The 21,334-nt window shown below is 41.7% G+C and overlaps 2 protein-coding genes across 3 annotated transcripts in view; one reads left to right on the top strand and one right to left on the bottom strand.

The window, feature by feature from the left end:
• Positions 1–3,073, bottom strand: part of lmbr1 (limb development membrane protein 1) — a 48,982-nt gene extending 45,909 nt beyond the window's left edge. Inside the window, exon 1 of the mRNA XM_035414367.1 lies at positions 2,840–3,073. Coding sequence (XP_035270258.1) covers positions 2,840–2,902 — 63 coding nt within the window. The 5' untranslated portion in view covers positions 2,903–3,073. The remainder of the gene's footprint in view (positions 1–2,839) is intronic.
• A 2,643-nt stretch (positions 3,074–5,716) lies between these two features.
• Positions 5,717–17,450, top strand: nom1 (nucleolar protein with MIF4G domain 1). 2 transcript variants are annotated; one of them, XM_035415984.1, is made up of 11 exons: positions 5,717–6,993; positions 7,113–7,225; positions 7,655–7,850; positions 9,645–9,968; positions 11,226–11,336; positions 12,514–12,681; positions 13,182–13,303; positions 13,722–13,854; positions 15,029–15,160; positions 15,471–15,580; positions 15,931–16,108. In XM_035415984.1, the coding sequence occupies exons 1-11, from the start codon at positions 6,046–6,048 to the stop codon at positions 16,106–16,108; spliced, it is 2,535 nt and encodes an 844-aa protein (XP_035271875.1). In that variant the 5' UTR covers positions 5,717–6,045. The 2 variants fall into 2 exon arrangements, with proteins under 2 accessions (XP_035271875.1, XP_035271874.1); XM_035415983.1 differs by having other exon boundaries at positions 5,718–7,005; positions 15,931–17,450.
• The last annotated feature ends 3,884 nt before the right edge of the window (positions 17,451–21,334 follow it).

Here is a 21,334-nt window from a genome sequence, read left to right as displayed (position 1 = left end):
TGAGTTTCATTTATCAGCAGGTTGTGTTTTTCTGAAACGGGCCTGGTGAAGGACTAATCTGTATGAAGAAGAAGCATGAGAAAAGATCCCCACCCAATCAGGCATTGTTTTACAGTTAAGACTTAACCTGCAGCTGTTCACCCAGAGGAAGTTTAAAAGTTCATTTTTAAACAATAATGTAATGTATAAAGCCAATCTTCTTTTTTATCTCTTGTTTTCTGGTCGAAAAAGCCTTGAGCTAAAATGTATCAAATTCACATGCTCTGACATAGCAAAGAATTGGTGCTTGCTGTACCCAAATGTGTTTAAGTGTGTTGTTTTCTTCCAGAAGCACTAAAGATGGCTTTTCATGGTCAGAGGCCCAGTCACACTGGAGTAGAAACTGCCCATTTGCCTGCTTAGCACTCCTGTCGAAGGCGCCTTCGTTTCAGTGTGAAAGGGATCCGCCCGCAAACCACTCGGCATGCAGCCCGAATTCTGCTGTCCGCAGTAACACCACCCCACGTAGTCTGTTTGTGGGTCAGAGCCTGTGCAGTTTCAATAGAGCTGATTAATCACTCCTGAATAAAACAATGCACCATGAATGCACACTCATTCAGCCCATCTATACACCCTGCTCCACCGGGCTCTCAGATCTACATCCAAAGAAGCACCGGCAAAATAAGGTCAACTTAAGAGTTACTGAACACAATAAACCAAATACACATGTTCTCAATGACCAAAGTGAATCAATAATGAAAAAGAAAAAATGAAGAACATCTTAAGGTGCTGGAAATGGCTTCATAATTTTTGTGAAGGAATATGCACACCACTCAAGATAAGTTTGAAGGTATCTCTGGCCGGTCAAGAGGCGCTCATTTTTCAGCATTCTGCCAGCGTTATTATCATATGTGATAAGTGTGACAAGAGGCTGATGTCAGCTTTTGAACGGTGTCAAGTTAGTGCCATGTCTCAGGTGGTCAAGTTAAGATTAGACAAAGCTTGCAGAAGGAATCTGCACACATGGTCTAAAAATGGCCTCCAGAATGTTAGACCGAACATAGACAGCAAAAATATCCACCTACTGTAATTCCAGACACACTGCTCAGTCGCAATTAATTAGGTTTCACATGGAATAAGTTAACACACCCAAAAATGCATGGATGCACAAATGTGAAACCTTTATTAACACAACAACAACACACACACACAGTCACACAGACTTAGACATAGACACAGTGAAATCTGACTTACACATTCACAACCATAATAGGCTAAATTCACGCAACCAAATACTTAAAAAGTGCTCCAGTTGACAGTAAGTACAGGGCAGCTGTGCCATTTAAAACCATGGGCGATATCTCTCAAATAACCAAACAACAACAATATAGCTCTACTGTTTTTAGAGATTCACAACACAACTATATCAGTGGTGTACCACAGTTCTTAGGAAGCAAATACTCCAGTCACTCCATAATAACATTTCAGACATTACTCGTCAGATCTTCTGCGTTTTAGGTTTGCAGGGACCGCAGAACTCTATTTACGGTTCGCATTCACTGTTTGGTGGATGGGTAAGAGTAAAAAGAGAAGTCGTCAGCCTCTTCCTACACGTTAACATATGGATAACATATCACAGAGTATGGGTGAGGTGCTTGCAACTCTATCAGTAAATAAGACATCAAGCTGTTACCGGAACCCTTCGGGTGGTGTACAGCACATCACATGGAGTGTACACCGGATACTCTGAGAGATCTTGGTTGAGCTGAGAATACTAGCCACACCTGTCCGACATTCTAATCAGTCAATCATAATGTGTGCTGTTTACCCCTAATGGGCCACATTGTTTTTAAAAATCTACTATTTTCAGTATTCTGGATTTGAATTGAAACCCTGTAGCCTCAGCCGCAATCAAACTGTTAAAGGATAATTTATTTATCGAATATCATGGAATTCAAAATAGGATTAATGATTATACAAACAGTACATCGGTATTAATGGTTGATTTTTCTTGGAGTGACTGCCAAAGGCTAACGTTACTGACAGTTTAAAGTGCATTGGCAAGGCTTACGGTTTCACAAACACAAGAGCTATCCATGGCTTTTTGCATTATTACACCAGCCTGCTTCCAGCAATGCATTTCCAGCAAATATGACGAAAGACATTAAGTATAATGTGGAATATCCAGATAATCATTCTAGGTTATACAAATATCCAAAAGCATCTAAATATTTTCGGATATTAAACTTACGGTCGCGTCTGGTTAGCTGCAAATGCATGGCCGACGAATTCAACTAGTTAGCTAGCTACATTCTACTTCACTAACGGCCAGAGCTGTCATTTTTGCAAACCCATCAAACCTACTGATAACAATCAATAATTCCTCAAACATAGCCAGATTAGTTGAATTGCGTTAGCTTAGTAGCAAACTACGTAGTTAGTACTACTCTAAAATGCGCCAAGCATTTATCTTCTTTAGCACAAATTCTGCACGCTAGGTAGGTAGTTAGCCGGTACTTTGCAAAGAAACCCAGCTACATAGACAGACTGGTAGCTCATTATCGAAGTGATTGCAACAGGACTAGTTGGATTGCTATGATAACTAGTTGACTAGCTCTGCTGCTTGGTATCGGCAGCCAACTGCCAGTGTATGCACTTTGCAACGCAACAGGAAATTGGACATAACGCACACTTTGGCTGAAAATCAGCTCACTTTTACTTGGGCTCCAAATAAACTGAATTCCTTTCTTGGTATTTAAAACTCATGTTGCACAAAAACAACGATCGCTGGCTAGTCTAGTACGAGCTTAATATGCTCCAATGGCTTCGCGGCTAGCTTTCTTGCTAACGTTTTACTTACGATGTACTCTCGAACTTGGCTGTGAAAATTCTGTTCTCTGATAGTCACATCGTCTTCGTCCATTCTTCATATTGCACAGGAGCATCAATCACTAACTTCCAACGCCGTGCTGCTGTCATGAATTAAACTGAAACCAAAATACATTAGAAAAACAAATTCATACTTATAGTACGGCCCTTTTTTGAATGAGTCATAATACGGAGACATCGAGCTTTTCTGACGCCACAAAAACGCCTCAAAATAAATTACATCATCATCGCTCGACTTGCAAGATTCTGGGGTTGTCATAAATGTGCGACTAACTGGTCTTTCCTAAGATAATGGTAAGAAATAACAAGAAAGGCATTATATAATTTAAGTCAAGGCAGAATTGTTGAAAACCAACAGTCGTACGGACATTCAGATGAATATTCAATTAATATTTACATGCAAACAATGATCCTGCAGTTGGCTTATGGCTAGAATGTATAGTGAAAAGGTCATACCATAAGTTATTTAATTTTGACTGATATCTTCTTGAACAAATATAAAAACCTATGAATGAACATTCAGAAAGAAACACCATGCATAGAGGTGGTATTATCCTTCCATTTTAAGAAGGAGGAGATTCCCAGGAATTTATAGCTCTCTACCTGCTGAATATCCTGGCTATTAATGACCAGAGATACAGTAAGTAGACTCTTCATTACTAAGAATGAATTTAGTTTGTAAGCAAAATAGCTAATGTGTGACAAAGCTGAGGAAAATCCACTTTTAAAAAAAAATTCAGAACGGATGGAGACTACTTCATTGTTTCATTTTGTTGTTGTTGTATTAAACAGAAAATCAACCTAGCTGCCAGTCTTCTTCCTCTTCCCAGTCCTCTTCCTCTCAAATGACTATTTTACATGTTCTGTCTGTATGTGGGTTTGTGCTTGATGGCCCACTAGGCTAACACTAGCTCTGTGAAGCTGCCCATAATAAATAGCATTCACGGATGTAAAGGGGATAGAGGAAGGGTCTGTGACTTGCACCTTACTGCTGAATCCTATGCATGCAGTGAACAAGTGCCAGAGAATGAGGGAAGGGGAAAATGAAACATGGGCACGCTTTAAGAGGCAGACAAGCAGCCGAGTCACAGCATTCTGAATTAAATTAAGAGGTCTACTGCCACAGGCTATGGAGGCTCCCAGTTGTCTGTCTGCATGAGTTGATACCATTATGCATTGTGTTTTGACAGTACATCCTTACAACCTGTATAAAGAGGAAAAGTGTACAACTGTTTCATTGGTCACTCACTTACTTTTATGTTTATTAGCGAAGCAGATACCCTTATGTCCAGAGTGGCTTAGACTGCTTACATTTTTACCCCTGCCTTGTAAGGAGCCACTGTGGGTATTTACAGATAAAAAGCTGTAATCTTATGCAAAATGCATTTGGACCCTCATTTTCATCCCCAAGCCCCCATGCATTTTGTCTTGCCAGACTTGAGATCAACGCAGCTAGAAATGACGCTTTTTAGGTTACTGTCAGGTGATTAGTTTGGCCACTGCATGACATGTTGTTACATTTCAGGAGGATGTGGCAGATGTATGGCCAGTATTTTTCATTAAGTGAGGTGCAGGGCTTGTCTCTGTAGTGTTGATCCATTAATAAGCCTGAAATATACTAACTTTATCTGTGTTGCAGTCCATACATCACACTTGCTCTTCTGAAATGGTTTAAGTGTGTTACCTCTACTCATATCTCCGTTTACTTCTCCTGCTTGAAAAATAAGAATTTTCACTTCTTAGTGAGCACAATACTGAGGCAATTTGTGTGTGTGTGTGTGTGTGTGTGTGTACACACGTTTGCATGTGTGCATCGTCATCATCATCATTACCATCACCATAATGGACTGTGGCTTGATACATCAGAATACTCACTACACATCAGCTGAGGTAAAGAGGGAGAGAAATATTGAGCAAATTATACAGTGATTAGTAATTAGTTGGCCAGACTGAGGGAGCCAGGCTTGGAAAACCAGATAACTCCAACCTCCTTTTCTCTGAAAGAACTACATGATCTATGAAAATGGCCCTATGAAAATGGATCTATGAAAATTCTATCTAAATGGCCCATTGCCCTGTTTTGTGTCTCTCTTGGACAAGGGGAGACTTTGTGCCCCCTGGAGGCATAATAGGGCACTGCATGCACAATCTAGCTGAATCAGCAGCAGGAAGGACTTTTGCAGGGGTCCCAAACCCTGCCCCTGGACAGCCTGTCTGCTTGTTTTCATAGTTCATCAGTTTTTTAATGATTAATTAAAACAGTTCATAACACAGGTATATTTACCAGATACTGGTAAGTTAGGAATGCTCCCAGCCCTCACAGATCCTCTCCAAGAGCTCAGCACATGACCCAGCGTTGTCACCCCATAAAACCTGCTTTTTATGATTTATGTTATTATTATTATTATTATTATTATTATTATTCACAAAAAATGAATAAGGGTGCATTCTACAAGAGGAAATGCACACAACTGCCAACATGCACCTTATAATATCCTTTCCTCCTTGTCGTGTAGTATGGATTTTAACTCTCCAGCGTGTCAGTGGTACTTAAGTTTGTCCATGAAACTGTCATTAGCTTACAAAAAGGCAATGAAACGCACCGATTTTCGCAGAGAGCTGGGAATGTAAGCAATTAAGATGCTCGTTAAACATGCATATCAAGAATTTCGTTTTTTTAAATTGGATGTATTGTCTTAGTATAATCTATTACACAATTAGAAGATGAGTTTGCGCTGAAGAATTAAATGACGACAAAGAAAATTTCCCTCAGGCACCTCCAAACATGGCGGCTCGTAGAATCAAAATAATTGGTCAAGAAAGCGGAAAGGGCGTTTAAACAAGGTCCCACTTCCTGTTTTGATTAAGTTTGATGGCGGCGCCCTTCTAAAGCATGTGCATAGAGCATGTGTAAAGTGGTACATGCTCTATGTTATATTACAGAAGTATAGGAAGAAAACAAAGCTTATACATTTGTTGCCTCCTCATTTTAGGCAACTTACAAATTTACCTCTCGAAGAAAAAAATATAGCCTAGCTAACGTCGGCTACCTAGCGTCGCTTAGTTCAATTAATTAGCCAGTTTGCTTTTATACAGCTATGCCGTTATAGCTGTTCAGCAAATGACAGAATTAACCAGTGTTTTATTGAAAATCGTGCAGATACATTTAACGTAGAAATGAAGGGGAAAACGCGAGGTAAATGGAGAAGAAAAGGTGACACCGGTAAGCTGCAGAAGTACATGATCTCCGTTGATGAATTTGTTCAAAGTAAAGTTGGTGGTGGTGATGAAACTGAAGAGGATGGCAACAGGCTCATCAAAAATAAGAGTCGAAAAGAGTTGCGCAAAGAAAAACGAAAATTAAAGAAGATTAAAAAGAAACATTATTATGAAGGAAACAAACATCAATTCGAAGGAAACAGCTCAGCTTCTAAAGATGATGACAATGAAAAGACAACCACTGATAAAAAAGACAAAAACAACTCGGCGAAACGTGATTCTAAAAAACTTCATAAAGCAACCCTCAATGAAAGTGAAATGAAGAATTCAAAGCAAATGGAGGGGCAGACTTCCAAAGCAAAAAAACAACCGAAAGAGACTGCATCGAAGCAGGGTGCGAAAATGAGTAAATTACAAGAAAACAGAAAACAGGCACTTCTGGAAGCAAACGTTGCGGAAGACAAGGAAATAAAGAAATTAGAGCGATATCTTGGCCTTAACAAGAGGAAAAACAAAAAGACTCTCCCGCAGTCGTTTGCTGCGGACGGACTGGATTACATCCTGGGAGCACTCGAGCCTGGATTGTCCGCAACTGGAATGTATGACAGTGACGAGGAAATGGAGGTGACAGACGCCAAGGATAAATTAAAGAAGCTGGAAGACAGCGACTCTGAATTGTCAGGCGACGCTAACGAGCAGGATGATAGCGCCAATGACGTTGATGACGATATTGACAGCGACAACGATTCGGATGAAATGGATGTTATTACAGATGAGGAAGATGATGCAGAAGATGCCGGTGCAGGGAATGACAGTGCTGAAGCTTCTGAATGCGAGGACGAAGAACATGACAAGGCTGAACCAGAGGAAGACATTAGGGAAGTGGCCGACGAGAAAGAGGATAATGCAAGTCAAACGGTATTCAGGGTTTATGGAAGTTTTAAAATTGTAGCTGTTTAAAATGTAAAGGGTAATTTTTTTGAAAAGCATGCCAAAAAATGTGACGTGTTATCTTCAACATTTAGACCTCAGTTGCACCTGGAAAGTATGTACCTCCTCACCTGCGCGAGGAAGCGGATGGCAAGCGACGAGCTGAGCTGGAGAGACTCAAGAGGAGCATAAAAGGACTTGTGAATAGGTACCGTTTTAAACCTAGTATTGCATTTCGTTAATATCTGTAAAATACGTTCGTTATCACCATGGTAATTAAATTTTGTGTTACTATTTTTTTGCTACCATCAACACATTTTGTGTCGAAGTTATTGTTTTTGTGCTACAAATACTCAATTTATGCGTACCAAAGACAGATTTTTTAAACACAGACTATTGAAATTAACACAAAGTGTGTTGTCCTGAAGTAGACATGGATGTGTGCTAAAAAGTGACAAGTTATAGGCCATGTCGTTTTTAACGCATCAGCTCTAAAATGATGCTCTTTAGTAGGCTACTTTTTTTAAAACCCAGTGTCCCCCTTTTTACCATATACACAGGATATACTAACCCTACATTAACTTCTCAATAAAAAAGGAGATCTTGACTTTGTGCATTTTTTTTCTGTGCTTGGCAGGCTCAGCGAACCCAATCTAGCTTCCATTACTGGTCAGCTGGAGGAGCTGTACATGACCCACAGCAGAAAGGACATGAATGACACTCTGACGGAGGTGCTGCTGGCTGCCTGCGTCACCCCGGCTCTGATGCCTGATCGGCTGTTGATGGAGCACGTGATGCTGGTCAGCGTTTTACACCACACCGTGGGGCTGGAGGTAGGCCTCATACTCCTGCAGCTGGGTGAACAGACCCAGCTTACTGGTTTCAAGTGAATTTTCTTTTTTATTTATTTAAAACTTCCGTAAGGGTCCTGTTTTTATTTATCAACATTCCAAACCTGTCCAGGTTATAAACTGGAAGCAAAAATGTCAATGGGGCAAAAAAGAGACAAAATTAGTTTTTAAAAGGTCAGATGGGTCAAATCCAAGTTCATTGAGAAACTAGAAACGTGTTTGCCTGCCTGAAAAAGCTAATTAACCAGGAGCTGTGATGTTACATGAATAAATTTGCATCTTAAGAAGATGATGAATCGACACTACACCAAGGTTTCTCAGGGAAGAAAGTTGTGTTATATATTTTAATTTGAAATATGAAAATGAAGTCTGTCTGAATTGTTTAGGGGCATTTTTACGTGGAAACATTTATTGAGCATATTGTTATTTATTAATAGTGGGGATATTAATACTGGGTATATTCCTGTTCTGATACAGTTTCTCAGTGTTCATAAGTAGTCAAGCACAGATGAACTTATACAACACTGAAGAACATTTAGTGCTTCTGTGAAATGTAGTGAAAAGTGGCAGCTTGCAAAATTATTGTAATTTGTGTTAATCAGAAAAAAAAAGAAAGATTTGCTGAAGGTAATAGAAATTTTTTGAAATGCGGGGAATGGCAGTGAGGCAGCTTCTCTCTCTCTCTCAGGACCTGGGGTAATACAAAGGAAAGCAGCGAAGACACTGGGGTCTCTCTCTCTCTCTCTCTCTCTCTCTCTCTCTCTCTCTCTCTCTCTCTCTCTCTCTCTCTCTCTCTCTCTCTCTCTCTCTCTCTCTCTCTCTCTCTCTCTCTCTCTCTCTCTCTCTCTCTCTCTCTCTCTCTCTCTCTCTCTCTCTCTCTCTCTCTCTCTCTCTCTCTCTCTCTCTCTCTCTCTCTCTCTCTCTCTCTCTCTCTCTCTCTCTCTCTCAGTGTTTGGCGAAAGAGAATTGATATGCTGTGTGTGTAAACTGGGTCTTGTTGTGTGGGAGGTTTAAACATTAACCTGTGGGAGATCGTTAGTCAGGAGTTTGTTTAGTCAGTCATGATCTGTGTGCCTTATCTTCTGCTCAGTTCATTTATAAGCTAATGCAGCTATTGATGAATAGCAACTAGACCATACAGTGCTGGGCCTGGTCTCAGACTGCTGATCTAGGATCAGTTTTGCCTTTCGGCTCATGATGGACAAGGTCATGTATGTATAGAGGAAACCTGATCCTAGGTCAGCGCCTCCGCTAGTCTGAGGCGCTTTATGACTATCGGCCCTAGACTTCTGCGTTCTCTGTAAAACTTAAAAATTAATGACAGTGTTTATTCCCCTATTTGTTGGAATTGCTCATTTTAAAGGCATGCTTTAAATAACATTTATTTTTTAATAAGGTCATAATTTGAATTTGTAATTTTTACACTGGCACAGTCCTATTACATTAGAATACATCTCGGAAACTTTTCATTTTATTGCTTTGATGTGAATTCTTCTTTATAAACAGATTTTTTTAAATGGTGTAGAACCTGCATTATTTCCAGTAGCAGAGTACTGTCCCCTCTTTATAATGCCATTGTTGAAGGTCACAGTCACAAAACTGATTATGTCAGTTGTGCTCACAGTGTTATAACTGGGCCATATTAAATAAAACTGCTTACAAGGGAGCGACGTGTTTGAAAAACAAAACTGACGAAAATGCCTATGTTCCCCTCTCAAGGTCTCCTGGCCTTGTTTGAATGTTCGTTTAAGCTCACCTCACGCTACTGTCCTGCAGGTAGGAGCACACTTTTTGGAAACGGTGGTTCGGCGCTTTGAGGAAGTGTACCAGTCCGCCGGCGAGGGGAAGGAGTGCGACAACCTGGTGGCCATCGTGGCTCACCTGTACAACTTCCAGGTGGTGCACTCCCTGCTGATATTCGACATCCTGAAGAAGCTGGCCGGCTCTTTCGCGGAAAAGGACATCGAGCTCATCCTGTTCGTGCTGAAGAACGTGGGCTTTGCCCTGCGGAAGGACGACGCCATGGCCCTGAAGGAGCTCATCTCTGACGCCCAGCGCAAGGCTGGCAGCCTGGGAGACAAGTTCCAGGATCAAACCCGAGTACTGCATTACTCACATACGCTATACGTGTTTGTGTGTGTGTGTGTGTGTGTGTGTGTGTGTGTGTGTGTGTGTGTGTGTGTGTGTGTGTGCGTGTGTGTGTGTGTGTGTGTGTGTGCGTGTGTGCGTGTGTGCGCGCGTGTGTGCGTGTGTGCGTGCGTGCGTGCATGCGCGCGTGTGCGCGTGCGTGTGTGCGTGTGCGTGTGTGCGTGTGTGCGTGTGTGCGTGTGTTGTGCTTATGCCTATATTATGGATGTTATTAAAGTCTGTGTGTGTGCTTGTGTGTGTTATGCCTGTGTACAGGTGTGTGCATATGTTTAGGTAGAGATCAGTGGCATTTTCTCTTGACCATAGAGAGCTTTGCGCTATGCAGGTGATCACTGATCAATGACAGCCGTTGATTACACAGTTAACTCGCCTCACCTGGTTTCTTAGGTGTGAAGGGGTTGCTGATTATAGGGGGTACACAAAAGACAACTTCCCTGCAGCTCCTCCAAGGGCTAGAGTGAACAACACTGGTATAGAATATTTATCATGCATACATACATTTTGTTAGCCAGAGTATTGCACCTTGTGTTGAATGGAGCATTGCCAAATTTAACAATGTAGTATGTTGTAGTTCTCTCTTTATGGTTGTTATTGTACACAGGTTGGGAACATTAGTGGTGTAGATAAATATTGCTGTTCATTTGTGTGTGACTCTGCTTGTGTGTGTGTGTGCGTGTGTGTGCGTGTGTTTGTGAGAGAGAGAGTGAGTCTGTTCATATGCTGTGTGTGTGACTGTTCATATGCTGTGTGTGTATGTGTGTGTGTGACTGTTCATATGCTGTGTGAGTGACTGTACATATGCTGTGTGTGTGTATGTGACTGCTCATATACTGTGTGTGTGTGTGTGACTGTTCATATGCTGTGTGAGTGTGTGTGTGTGCGTGACTGCTCATATGCTGTGTGTGTGTGTGAGACAGCTCATATGCTGTGTGTGTGTGTGTGTGTGTGACTCTGCTCATCTGCTGTGTGTGCGTGTGACTGCTCATATGCTGTGTGTGTGTATGCGTGCGTGCGTGTGCATGTGCGTGTGTGTGTGTGAGACTGTTCATATGCTGTGTGTGTGTGTTTGACTGCTCATATGCTGTGTGTGTGTGAGTGTGTGTGTGTGTGTATGAGAGAGAGAGTCTGTTCATTCTGTGTGTGCGTGCGTGCGTGCGTGTGTGTGTGGGTGTGCCTCTGCTCATATGCTGTGTGTGTGCTCTTGTGCAGGTGCGCTTCATGCTGGAGACGATGCTGGCTCTGAAGAACAATGACATGAGGAAGATCCCGGGGTACGATCCTGAGCTTGTGGAGAGACTGCGCAAGCTGCAGAGGAGTATGGTAATGGCTGCTCTCCCTGTCGTCTGTGTGCCTGCTTACTCTCCACACTCAGCTGGGTGTACATGTTATCGGTTATGTGCTTTACTGCTGTCGTTCTCTGGGGTGGGTAACGCGTTTGCCATTTTTACATCTTTACATAAAACTGGCTGCCCACCTCTTCTGCTGTATTCTTACCACATTGGTGCTTCACTTGCATTTTAAGAATTTAACTTTAGATTGGAACCATGGCACCTGCAAGTATACTGGTTTCTGAAATTTGAGCTTACACAGCACTTAAGGCACTTAAATAATTTGTGACATAATGGCAGTATGCATTAAAGACTTGCTTATGGGAGGTATTTCATACTCAGTCTTTTAACTGTTCTTTATGTAGTATCACAAACCATTTCGCCAGCTAACACAAAACATTCTCACAATGCTTCTGCAATGTGGTGGCAATGTTACAACACTGACAAAACATTCCAGTAACATTGTGAGAACAAGTTGTGCTAACTGGGTCCCAGCAGATGCATGAGTCTTGAACGTCACACATGTAGAATAAGGCTACACCACCAGAGGGCGTCGCTCCATAAAATATGCCACTGAGCAGTTTCCTCTGGAGGATTAGATTGGCTTTGCACTGTATTCCAGTTATTTTCCTGGCCAGAAATTTTAAGCAAAATTCTTTTGAGGAATGTGCTAATTTTTCCAGTAGGGACTTTTATCTTATGGCAAATAATCGTAGGAACGGAGCATAGAGACGGGTTGTTTGTTGTTGTGACAGAGGATTAGGGAAGAGTGAAGAGGAAATGGAGATATACAGTCTAATTCCAGACTGAGGTTCAACATTGAATGTTTGGATATTTGTCTCTATACCTACAGCATGTGCTGTGCCTTTGTCTTTCACACTACCAGAGTAGGTTGTGATCTGTCACCAGCCCACCTTAGGCCATTTTAATCAAGTCAGATAACATAAGGGACGGGAACTAATAACCATCAATAACTGACATGATAATAAATATTTTAAAAAAACAAGTAGCAACAAGGCGACAGAAAAAAAGGGTAGAACTTGCTTGGTAGAGCTGTGAGGTCAGTGTTGGGTGGGATGAGTAACACTGTAACGCTGGCCAGTGAGGTAAAGCACACGCTGTGATGGCGGAGGTGAGCTGGCTGAAGGCCGTTGTTACCGTGTCCTCAGGTCAGCCAGAGCTCGAGTGGCAGCGACGTCAAGCTGCGCGTCTCGCTCCAGAACCTTCTAGCGGCAGACCAGGTCGGTCGCTGGTGGATCGTGGGGTCCTCCTGGAGCGGGGCCCCCATGATCGGTGACCATGGTAACAAACAACAGCAGAGTTCAGCCGGAGGACAGGTAATGCCAACCATCGCCCCCCCCCCCCCCCCCCCCCCCCCCCCCCCCCCCTTCATTGGCCCTGTTTAACAGTTTCTGCATGCGGTATAGCAGGGCTGCCCAACCCTGTTCCTGGAGATCTACTGTCCTGTAGATTTTCACTCCACCCCTAACAAAGTGCACCTCATTCAACAGCGTGTGCCGTTAGGCTAGGAATGAACACCTACAGGATAGTAGAACTCCAGGAACATGGTTGGACGGCCCTGCTGTATAGTTATTAAGATAGGCAAGCTGTGCAAGTTGTAATTGTCTTCAAAACTTTATTGCACCCCATTCCCTCAGCAGAGCTGGGTCCCACCTCCCCAGGCCCAGCAATTATGTCTTAATTTCCCCCATTTTATGCTGTATTTATTGACATTAACAGTTAGAGTGTAGTGTAAATCAGATTCATCGTTGGTGATTAGCCTTGCTTGCTAACTCTTCATTATTGTGCACTTCATCTTGTCTCTTCCTGTTTTTAGTTCAGTGCCAGGGTTATGGAGCTCGCCCGAAAGCAGAGGATGAACACAGATGTCAGAAGAAACATTTTCTGCGTTCTCATGACCTGTGAGGACTACCTGGATGCCTTTGAGAAACTCTTGAGGTATGAATACAACTAAGCTGCAGTGGCAGTGTGCTGATTACACCTGTACGTTGTGAGGAGTGTGGATTTAAGACTTTCAGGCAGTGAACCAGTGAGTTTAATGTTAATACTGGTCGAAAATGGCTAAAATAATCCATAATTGTTTGTAATACTGCATGCAAGTGTTGTATTTTGCTTTGCACAGTACTTCAAACTGATGCATTGAAATGGGGGGAGGGGATGCATTTGTCGTTACTAAGGGCATTTACACATTTATGAAGACAGACCGCTGTTTGCTGAAAACACTAAAGGAGGAGGTGATCTCATTATGACTGCATGATTTTCCTGTTTATTTCCGCATAGACCGCGGTCTGCATTGTTTCATTAGCTCAATGTAAGTGATTAATGCTAATTTCCCTGCGGGCCCTTAAATCTACAGGCTGGGCCTGAAGGACCAGCAGGAGAGAGAGATCGTGCACGTGATCCTGGACTGCTGCCTGCAGGAGAAGGGCTTCAACGCCTTCTACGCCATCCTGGGGGAGAAGTTCTGCTCCCACGACCGGCGCTTTCAGGTGCTCCAGCCGTCACTGCGCTAAAGGAGGGGCTCGGAGGGCTGCGGGGATCTTTGAACTGGAAACAGGAGCAACGTGATTACTGTTATGGGAGTGAGACCTGTGTCCAGATATGCTGCACACGGGTTGGTTCTTTCCAGGGAGGACTACATTGGAATTGAGCACTTTCGGTGTTACGTTTATGTGTTGTCCTGTGCGATCAGATATACGTGCTATCTTTTATGCAGTCTTATATTTTATTAACCCAAGAATAAAACGCACACAGTAAAATGTTAAGTGTTAAGCTAACTCTTACTATTTCAGAACACATATGGTCCCTATCGGAGCGTGACAGTTGAATTAACACTGGACGTTTTACTGTGCAGTCCTGTCCGTTAAAATCTTGTGTAACAGCCATGACAGACTAAACCAGGTATCAGAAGTGGAAGTACTGCCCTGTACAAACTGGCTACCGTGTGTTTTGTTGTTCAAATCGCTGCTTTTGGGTTCGCTAGTGCATTTTTGGCCATTTCAGCAACGGCTGAACTCGTGTCACATAGGTTCAAAGGTACCGCTTGCTTTACCGATTTTAAAAGCTGAGGACGAAGCGCGCTGTGTTTAGATTGACTGGATGGAGGCACAGGAAGGCCACTGCCTCTCGCCCCTCATCTTGTGTGAGTTTCACACCGATGATCAAACAAAGCAGGGCAGTCTCATTTCCCCCCTTCTCCAGGTGGCTCCTCCATATCTGATATCAGCCTTTCCTGTTCGCTCATTGTTTTGCTCAGAACGTTTTCCTCAGGAGCCGTTGGCCTTTTCCCACCTAAGCATATCTGGGTTACTTTTGAAATGGTAATTACGATTTGGCCGAGAAAAAGCAGATTTTATTCAGCTGGGATGCAGGCTTTGCTTGTTTGCATTATTTGGCGCTTGTCCTTTGTTACAGTGGGGAAAAATCCCTTTCATGCTCATGTCATGACAGTTAATTTTTGAAATCTGAGATGAATAAGATCTGATATATGTTTGATTTGTTTGTGTTCTCTAGTGTTCATCCATTGTTAAGAGACATAAAAAATATGTTGACTTTGTCATACTGCTGCATGGACGTCTAGAGGTGGTATGTGCTTTGAGCCGGGAGTAGTTTCTCTCAGGCCACAGGTTGTGACCCCGGTGATGTCATCATGTCTGCCCCCAGATGACCTTTCAGTTCAGCCTGTGGGACAAGTTCAAGGAGCTCTCCAGCCTGTCCAGCGGCCCCTTCAGCAACCTGGTGCAGCTGGTCGTCCACTTCCTCCAGAAGAAGTCTCTGTCCCTCTCCATCCTCAAGGTCTGTCGCTCACAAAATGGCCCAGCTGTGTGCTCACATGTGGTTGGGTCAACATTTGTGCTTTTACTTTACAAATTAAGTGATAGCTTTTTTTCTTCTTCTCATATGCAAATATCAGTGAGTTAATTTTGTTTTTTCTTTTTTCCTCCAAACTCACAAACTGTCATGTGCCAACTAGAATTTATTCGAAAGTCATCTTACAATTACGAAGGTGGCCTGGATTTTGGCTAATGTATGTGAACACCACCAATTGCTTTTCAGTGCTGTTCTGTATTCTGTCACCTGACCGCTGTCTCTCTCTCTGTTGCAGGTTATAGAGTTTGGGGAGCTGGACAAGCCTAAAGTTCGGTTCTTACGTCAGGTGTTGACTAAACTTCTCAATGGCACTGATCCTGGAGAACTTGAAAGCATATTTGGGAGGTATGTGTCCTAATTCCAATACGTATCCATTTCTCTTCTAGCTCTATTCATTGCGGTATAACACATGCTTATTTAATAGTTTCAAAGGCTACAAACTTATTCTTCTTTGTATTTTTTTAATCTACAGTGCATTGAATTGACAAAAATAAAGTTTTAGATTTCAGTGTGACTGTATTGTATGACTTCACGGTGTGAGCAATCCTAGTATGTGTTACTTCATAGCTTTAGTCTCCTCAAATTCTTGCTGCTTGGGTGTTGACAAATGTACCTACAGTACAAGCAGTGTCTGAGACTGTTTAAACTGTAGGGTCAAAGGCCACGGAATCAATGTCAGTCATTGTGTTTGCCAGGATCTCTGGACTCCCGAAGCTGGGAATGCTGCGGGAAGGCCTGAAGCTGTTCATCAGTCACTTCCTGCTGAAGAACACGCAGGCGCTGGGGGCGGCTGAGCAGGCGCGCCTTCTGACGGACCGAGCCGAGGTCGCCACCAAGGCCATGGAGGCCAAGGATGCCAAGCTCAAACTGTGACCAGCAGTCTGGGAGAAAGAGTCCCGAGAGCTTTCCGTGCCAGGGAAAACCGCAGGTCCGGAGCGCATCAGACGCTCCACATTGCTTTGGATTGGTTTCCTTCTGCCCTCGCGCTCGATGCTTGGAATCACACAACTGTAAGATTTTCGCAGGGAAGAACAGCCACCCACAAGCATTCCTCCTCAGACGGGGCTAGATGTATGTCAGCAAAGTGCTCCAGTGAGAATCTACTGTCAGCCAAAGCTGACAACAAGAGCATTGTGTAGATCTTACACTCATCAAGTACAGGATTGGCTACAGTCGGCAGTTACAGCTATAGTATATCAATTCAAAAAAAAAGTGGATCTTTTTTTGAAAGAACATCCATTTATCCATAACCAAATAGATTAGATTCTTAAAGGTGGATTGTGGGCTGATCCAAATATATGGACTCGTGAGCATCAGTCACTGGTTACTATCACTGTTTTCCTTAACACACAATATATAAATGATCATAGGAATTCATTAACAACAAGTACTGTCTGTTTTTGCTTGATAGTATTTTTATGATTGTATTACAAGTGATTTCTGCAGAGTACATCATGGTGTGCCCTTTTGTGCAAAGCATACTGTTGTTTTTAACAGTACAGAACACAATGTAGATATGTTTTTACACATTGAAATCTGAGGCCGGCATACAGAATACGATTCACTTCTCCCCCAAATGCTTGTTTCTTTTATGCTGTTTTCTGATCTTTTATTTTCATTCTTAAGAATGTTGGGAGGAAAAACTACATTAAAAGGAAAATGTGAAACCGCAATAGTATGTCTGTTTTCCCACAGGTTCTAATGTGTGATGGGTACTATCAGCATTCTCTTGTTCTCTCTTGAGGTTTTCTGTAGATAGTTAGTAGTTCATCTGCTTTGTTTCCTCTGACCTGTTGTAGTGATGTACGGTAAATTAAGGAAGCCCCCCCCCCCTTCTGTTTGTAATGTGTAATCACTTGCGTTTCGGGTTGAGATCGCACTCCAAAGCAAACGGCCGACTCTTCCTCTCGGATCCCATTGTCCACAGTGTCAAATGCTTCCTGTTTGTTTTCTTTCTCTTGCTTTCCCAGTATTGACTAAGGGGAGGGAAAATGTGTGATGGCCAGTAATAACCCCTTTCATGTCATTAGAGAGAAAAGAGTGAACCGCAAATGTGAAAGAATGTAAAAGTGTGGCAGTTTGTCAATGAATGGGGAGCGTGTGTGAATCTGTGTTAATTTCCCCTTTAAGGAACAATGGTGGTGTTCTTTAATAGTCCTTTAGAGGGCAGAGTAGAGCAGTGTCCTATTAAATCACATTTTCTGGTAAACCTTTATTGGCGTGTTTAAAATGTGTACATGCGTGTGATGTTCTGGAAGGAAGAAGGGAGAACATGAACTACTTGCACACTGTAATCTGGGAAAGTACAAATTACACTGGGGCTTGAAATGAATGCGCATTCATTCCTGACCATTAAGTGTAAACTACAGTACAACACAGCCCGCACCTGGCCGGTTTCTTTTTCCGTTATAGTATGTGAAGGTTCAGTGCTTTCCAGAACTTTCCAACCTCCCCCCCAGGAATGACCACCTGACCATAAGAGAGACTTTGGAATATCAGGTAATTTTTTGCTTTGCAGACAACCTTTACATTCATATTTTATTTGAAAATAATATGTAGCATATAAAGGTACTTTGTGGCTAAATAATTAGCTTGCCTTTAATGAGCTAATTATAATCAGGGTGATGATTACCAATATTTTCAAAGAGCTGCGGTTTGATAATGTGAAGCTTTTGCATGTATACACTGGGCTCCAGACAGATTAAGCTCCCTGGTTGGTCCTTGCTAACATATCCAGCGTGCATTGCATAGCAGAGTTGTGCCGTTACATTTGATGCCTGGGACTGGTAATTAACAACATCAACATGAATTAATCTGGCTGTGTCAGTCATGACGGCTGGAGCAGCAGTGCTGTGCTGACGTATGTGAGAGTTTAAAGTGAGCACTTTCATCTGTGACCATAACTCTGCGATATCAGTTAGGGACACCTTTTTTTAACATTTCACTGTCATAATTCTTAAATAAAGTTCTCTGTAATCTATTAATGGTGTATGACATGGGCATTGCTGTTAAAATGCTGAGTCAATTAAAAAATTACATTTTATAATAATTTCATAATATATATTTTAAATTAATCATATTTGACTTGTTGGCTGTTCTGTTAAAATGTCTGCTATGAGTCATTTAAAAATAGCTTTGATTCTGTCATTAGCCAGCTTATGACTGGTGTTGCAGATCAGATGGGCACAACCGGCTTAATCTTCGACAAGGTTCCTCAGGACACCACTACATTAGGCAGTCCCAACCACAGGCCAGGCACCCCAATGCTACCAGTTGTTTGCAGTGGCAGCTAAACCTCTCCCCTGATTGGTGGTTTTTCTCCTGTAGTAGTGTGTGTTGGGAAAGTTGCTTTTGGGTGAGTGTATCTGCAGAATGCACATTCTCTAGAGGTTGTGCCCTTGGGCAGGTACACATGGCACAGTGCCACTGCAGATTGCAGAGGTGCAACTGCCTACTGAAAATTGGGGAGAGAATGGAGAAATGAGTGAAGCCATTCAGAAAGGGCATCTACATTTTTCTTATTGTTTACAGGAATGTGTGGCTCCAATTGATGTGTGCCATCTCCAACAAATTGACCGTTGTGTAATACAAGAAAAAGTCCAAAATATTTACACCCATAAGTAAAATATTGGGTAACATTCTGTGTGCTAGGACCTGTTCTTGTTTTGCGGTCTTATTCTCTGTGTGTAATTACTTCTGCTGGATTGATATTGCCCCCTCAATGACCTTTTGACGTGTTATGGAAACGAGCCATAACTGACACCAGGCTGAGAGTGACCTCGCCTCCTTTCCCCCATGAGAGGGCTTGGCCCGTGTTGACTCTGCGTCGCCCTCCAAAAACAGTCCTCCTTGTCCCTTGCTGGGAGGTGTTGATGAGTAGATAACACAGGTCGCTCTCTTTGTATTCCCACAGCTGGGCAAACTAACAGTTTGCTAAATTACACCTCAATCAATAACTGATAGCCCTTAAACTAACTGGTCGTGCAGCAGTGATACATTCCGTGTGAGCTGAGTTTTCTGCTTTCAGGTGAACTGGAGGACTTCCTCTGCCCGACTGGGTAATGGGGACCAACCAGCTTAAAATGAATGAATAAGGAATTTAGCCCAAAGTTTATTTGACATTTTAGTCAGCATATGTATTCATTGAAATTGATTCAGAATAATTCCTTTCACATTCACCGTACCTCAAACTGTGTAATCAAAGTGAAACTGTGGATGTTGACTTTAGCTATTGGGTGCAAATCAAACTCCTCGATAAGTGAGAACTTCAGAACAATGGTATATAATTTAGTTGTTCTGTATTAAGAACGGCAATTATATACAGATACTTTATGCACAACACTAAATATAATTATTTTCCTGACCCCTGAAGTAAAATACAAAATGTGCACTTTTCTCGTTAGTGAAATGCATGTGCGTAAAATATCAGTTTTCAAGTTGTCAATTTTGTCATTAACAGGTGTAGGCTCAATTCTTATGATTGACATTGATATTTGTCAACAGAAATGAATGCCTAAAATTAGTCTTATACTCAAAAGCATGAGTTCATTAACATGGGTGTAAATGTATAGGATAACTTTAATACAAACTTACATGGTGTATAGTTCCTCTTCTGACAATATGTATCCTGCGCCAGGTTCAATTCAATGCTTACCCTGAATGTTATGATAACATTTATCAGGTATTACATTATTTTTTTCTTGTAGCTATAATGATGTTAATGATGATAATGATATAATGAAATTGAGGTGAAGAATATGGGACATTTTAGTATTTGTCTGAAACATATCAAAAATATAAGTTATATTTATTCATGAGTATGCCAAAGTCAAAGCTCATCATATTCAGGCATCTTAAGAATAACGTCATTGAATAAATAAATGGAGGATTGAGAAGCTGAAAAAGTTCATTAAAAAAGTTTCTAGGCTACATTACACCAGCCAGTACATTCGAGTGCATTCGAGTAAAACCCTGCTTTGAAATCATGGACAAAGGCGTATGTCATGGGAACCCGTGCCACGTACACATACAGCTGTGATTAATTAAAGCAAATAAACTATATACTCTATATGGGCTACAGATAATCGATCCCAACAATATGCTACTTAAATGAAACAATACGATGACCAGGTAGTTACATACACTAATGATTTTTTATTCATAGCCCGAAGCTAAAAATAAGGAGATGGTGATTATATTTAAATTTACTCCTAATTCATCCGAGGGAGTGCTATTTGGTAAAGACCAAATGGATCATTACGATTATTGGCTAGATAAAACTGACTATTATTAATATAGCCGAAAGCGACGTTTTTGCTAAATTGACCCCAATTATTTTGCAACTATGACTAACATGTAGGCTACATTTACATAAGCTGCTGGGAGTCAGCTATTGCTTTTTATTTGATAATGTTTTTATATTTACAATTCAGATAAGTGGACTGCATCGTGGTTTGTCACAATCAAGTGTCATTAGCTGTATTCAAAATATGAGCCTATCGTTGGGCCATTGAAAGAAGCAATGAGATCTTGCAGAACATCAATGTTAAATATGTCATAAGTATAAAACAAATTATGAATTTAATTATTAGTTGTAAGTTATCTACAGATTGGCAGGTGTGCCGCAAACGAGGTACGCGAATTTACAGCCAATACAATTTGAGGCCTATCTCATAGATTTGATGGTGCGTTCTGTCGAATGAGACTTCAAGCTTCTGAAATCCATTTTACTAACCTCCTAATTATGCACAAAAACCCAAGATGCACAATAAATATGGAAGTACATAATAATAACAATAATAATAATAATAATAATAATAGTAACCATCATCATCATAATCGTCGTCGTCAAAAGAAAAAAGACTCATTAATCACAATTCCAAGACCAACCTATAATAAATGTTTGACTAAAGCTGTTTCGGTTACACAAGAATCAGCAGTTTGTCTGAACAGAATTGTTAACCATTTGTTCCGCTATTCGATGTCTTTCGCGATAAAAGCCTAGCGGACCGATTCCAGACAAATATACGCTTATGTTCAAGCATACAGTGATTGATGTGACACGTTTCAAAGGTTTATTAATATGAGCCCATTGCTGTT

This window comes from Anguilla anguilla, chromosome 4 (assembly GCF_013347855.1).
Source record: "Anguilla anguilla isolate fAngAng1 chromosome 4, fAngAng1.pri, whole genome shotgun sequence".
Taxonomy (NCBI): domain Eukaryota; kingdom Metazoa; phylum Chordata; class Actinopteri; order Anguilliformes; family Anguillidae; genus Anguilla; species Anguilla anguilla.
This window is presented reverse-complemented; position numbering and strand designations above follow the sequence as displayed.

What these genes read in the sequence shown, in the direction of transcription:
- nom1 (XM_035415983.1), top strand. Translation starts at nt 6,046, where the DNA reads ATGAAGGGGAAAACGCGAGGTAAATGGAGAAGAAAAGGTGACACCGGT. An exon ending in TGTCCCTCTCCATCCTCAAG is followed by an intron (nt 15,161 to 15,470) that starts GTCTGTCGCTCA and finishes TCTCTGTTGCAG; the next exon opens with GTTATAGAGTTTGGGGAGCT. An exon ending in CTTGAAAGCATATTTGGGAG is followed by an intron (nt 15,581 to 15,930) that starts GTATGTGTCCTA and finishes TGTGTTTGCCAG; the next exon opens with GATCTCTGGACTCCCGAAGC.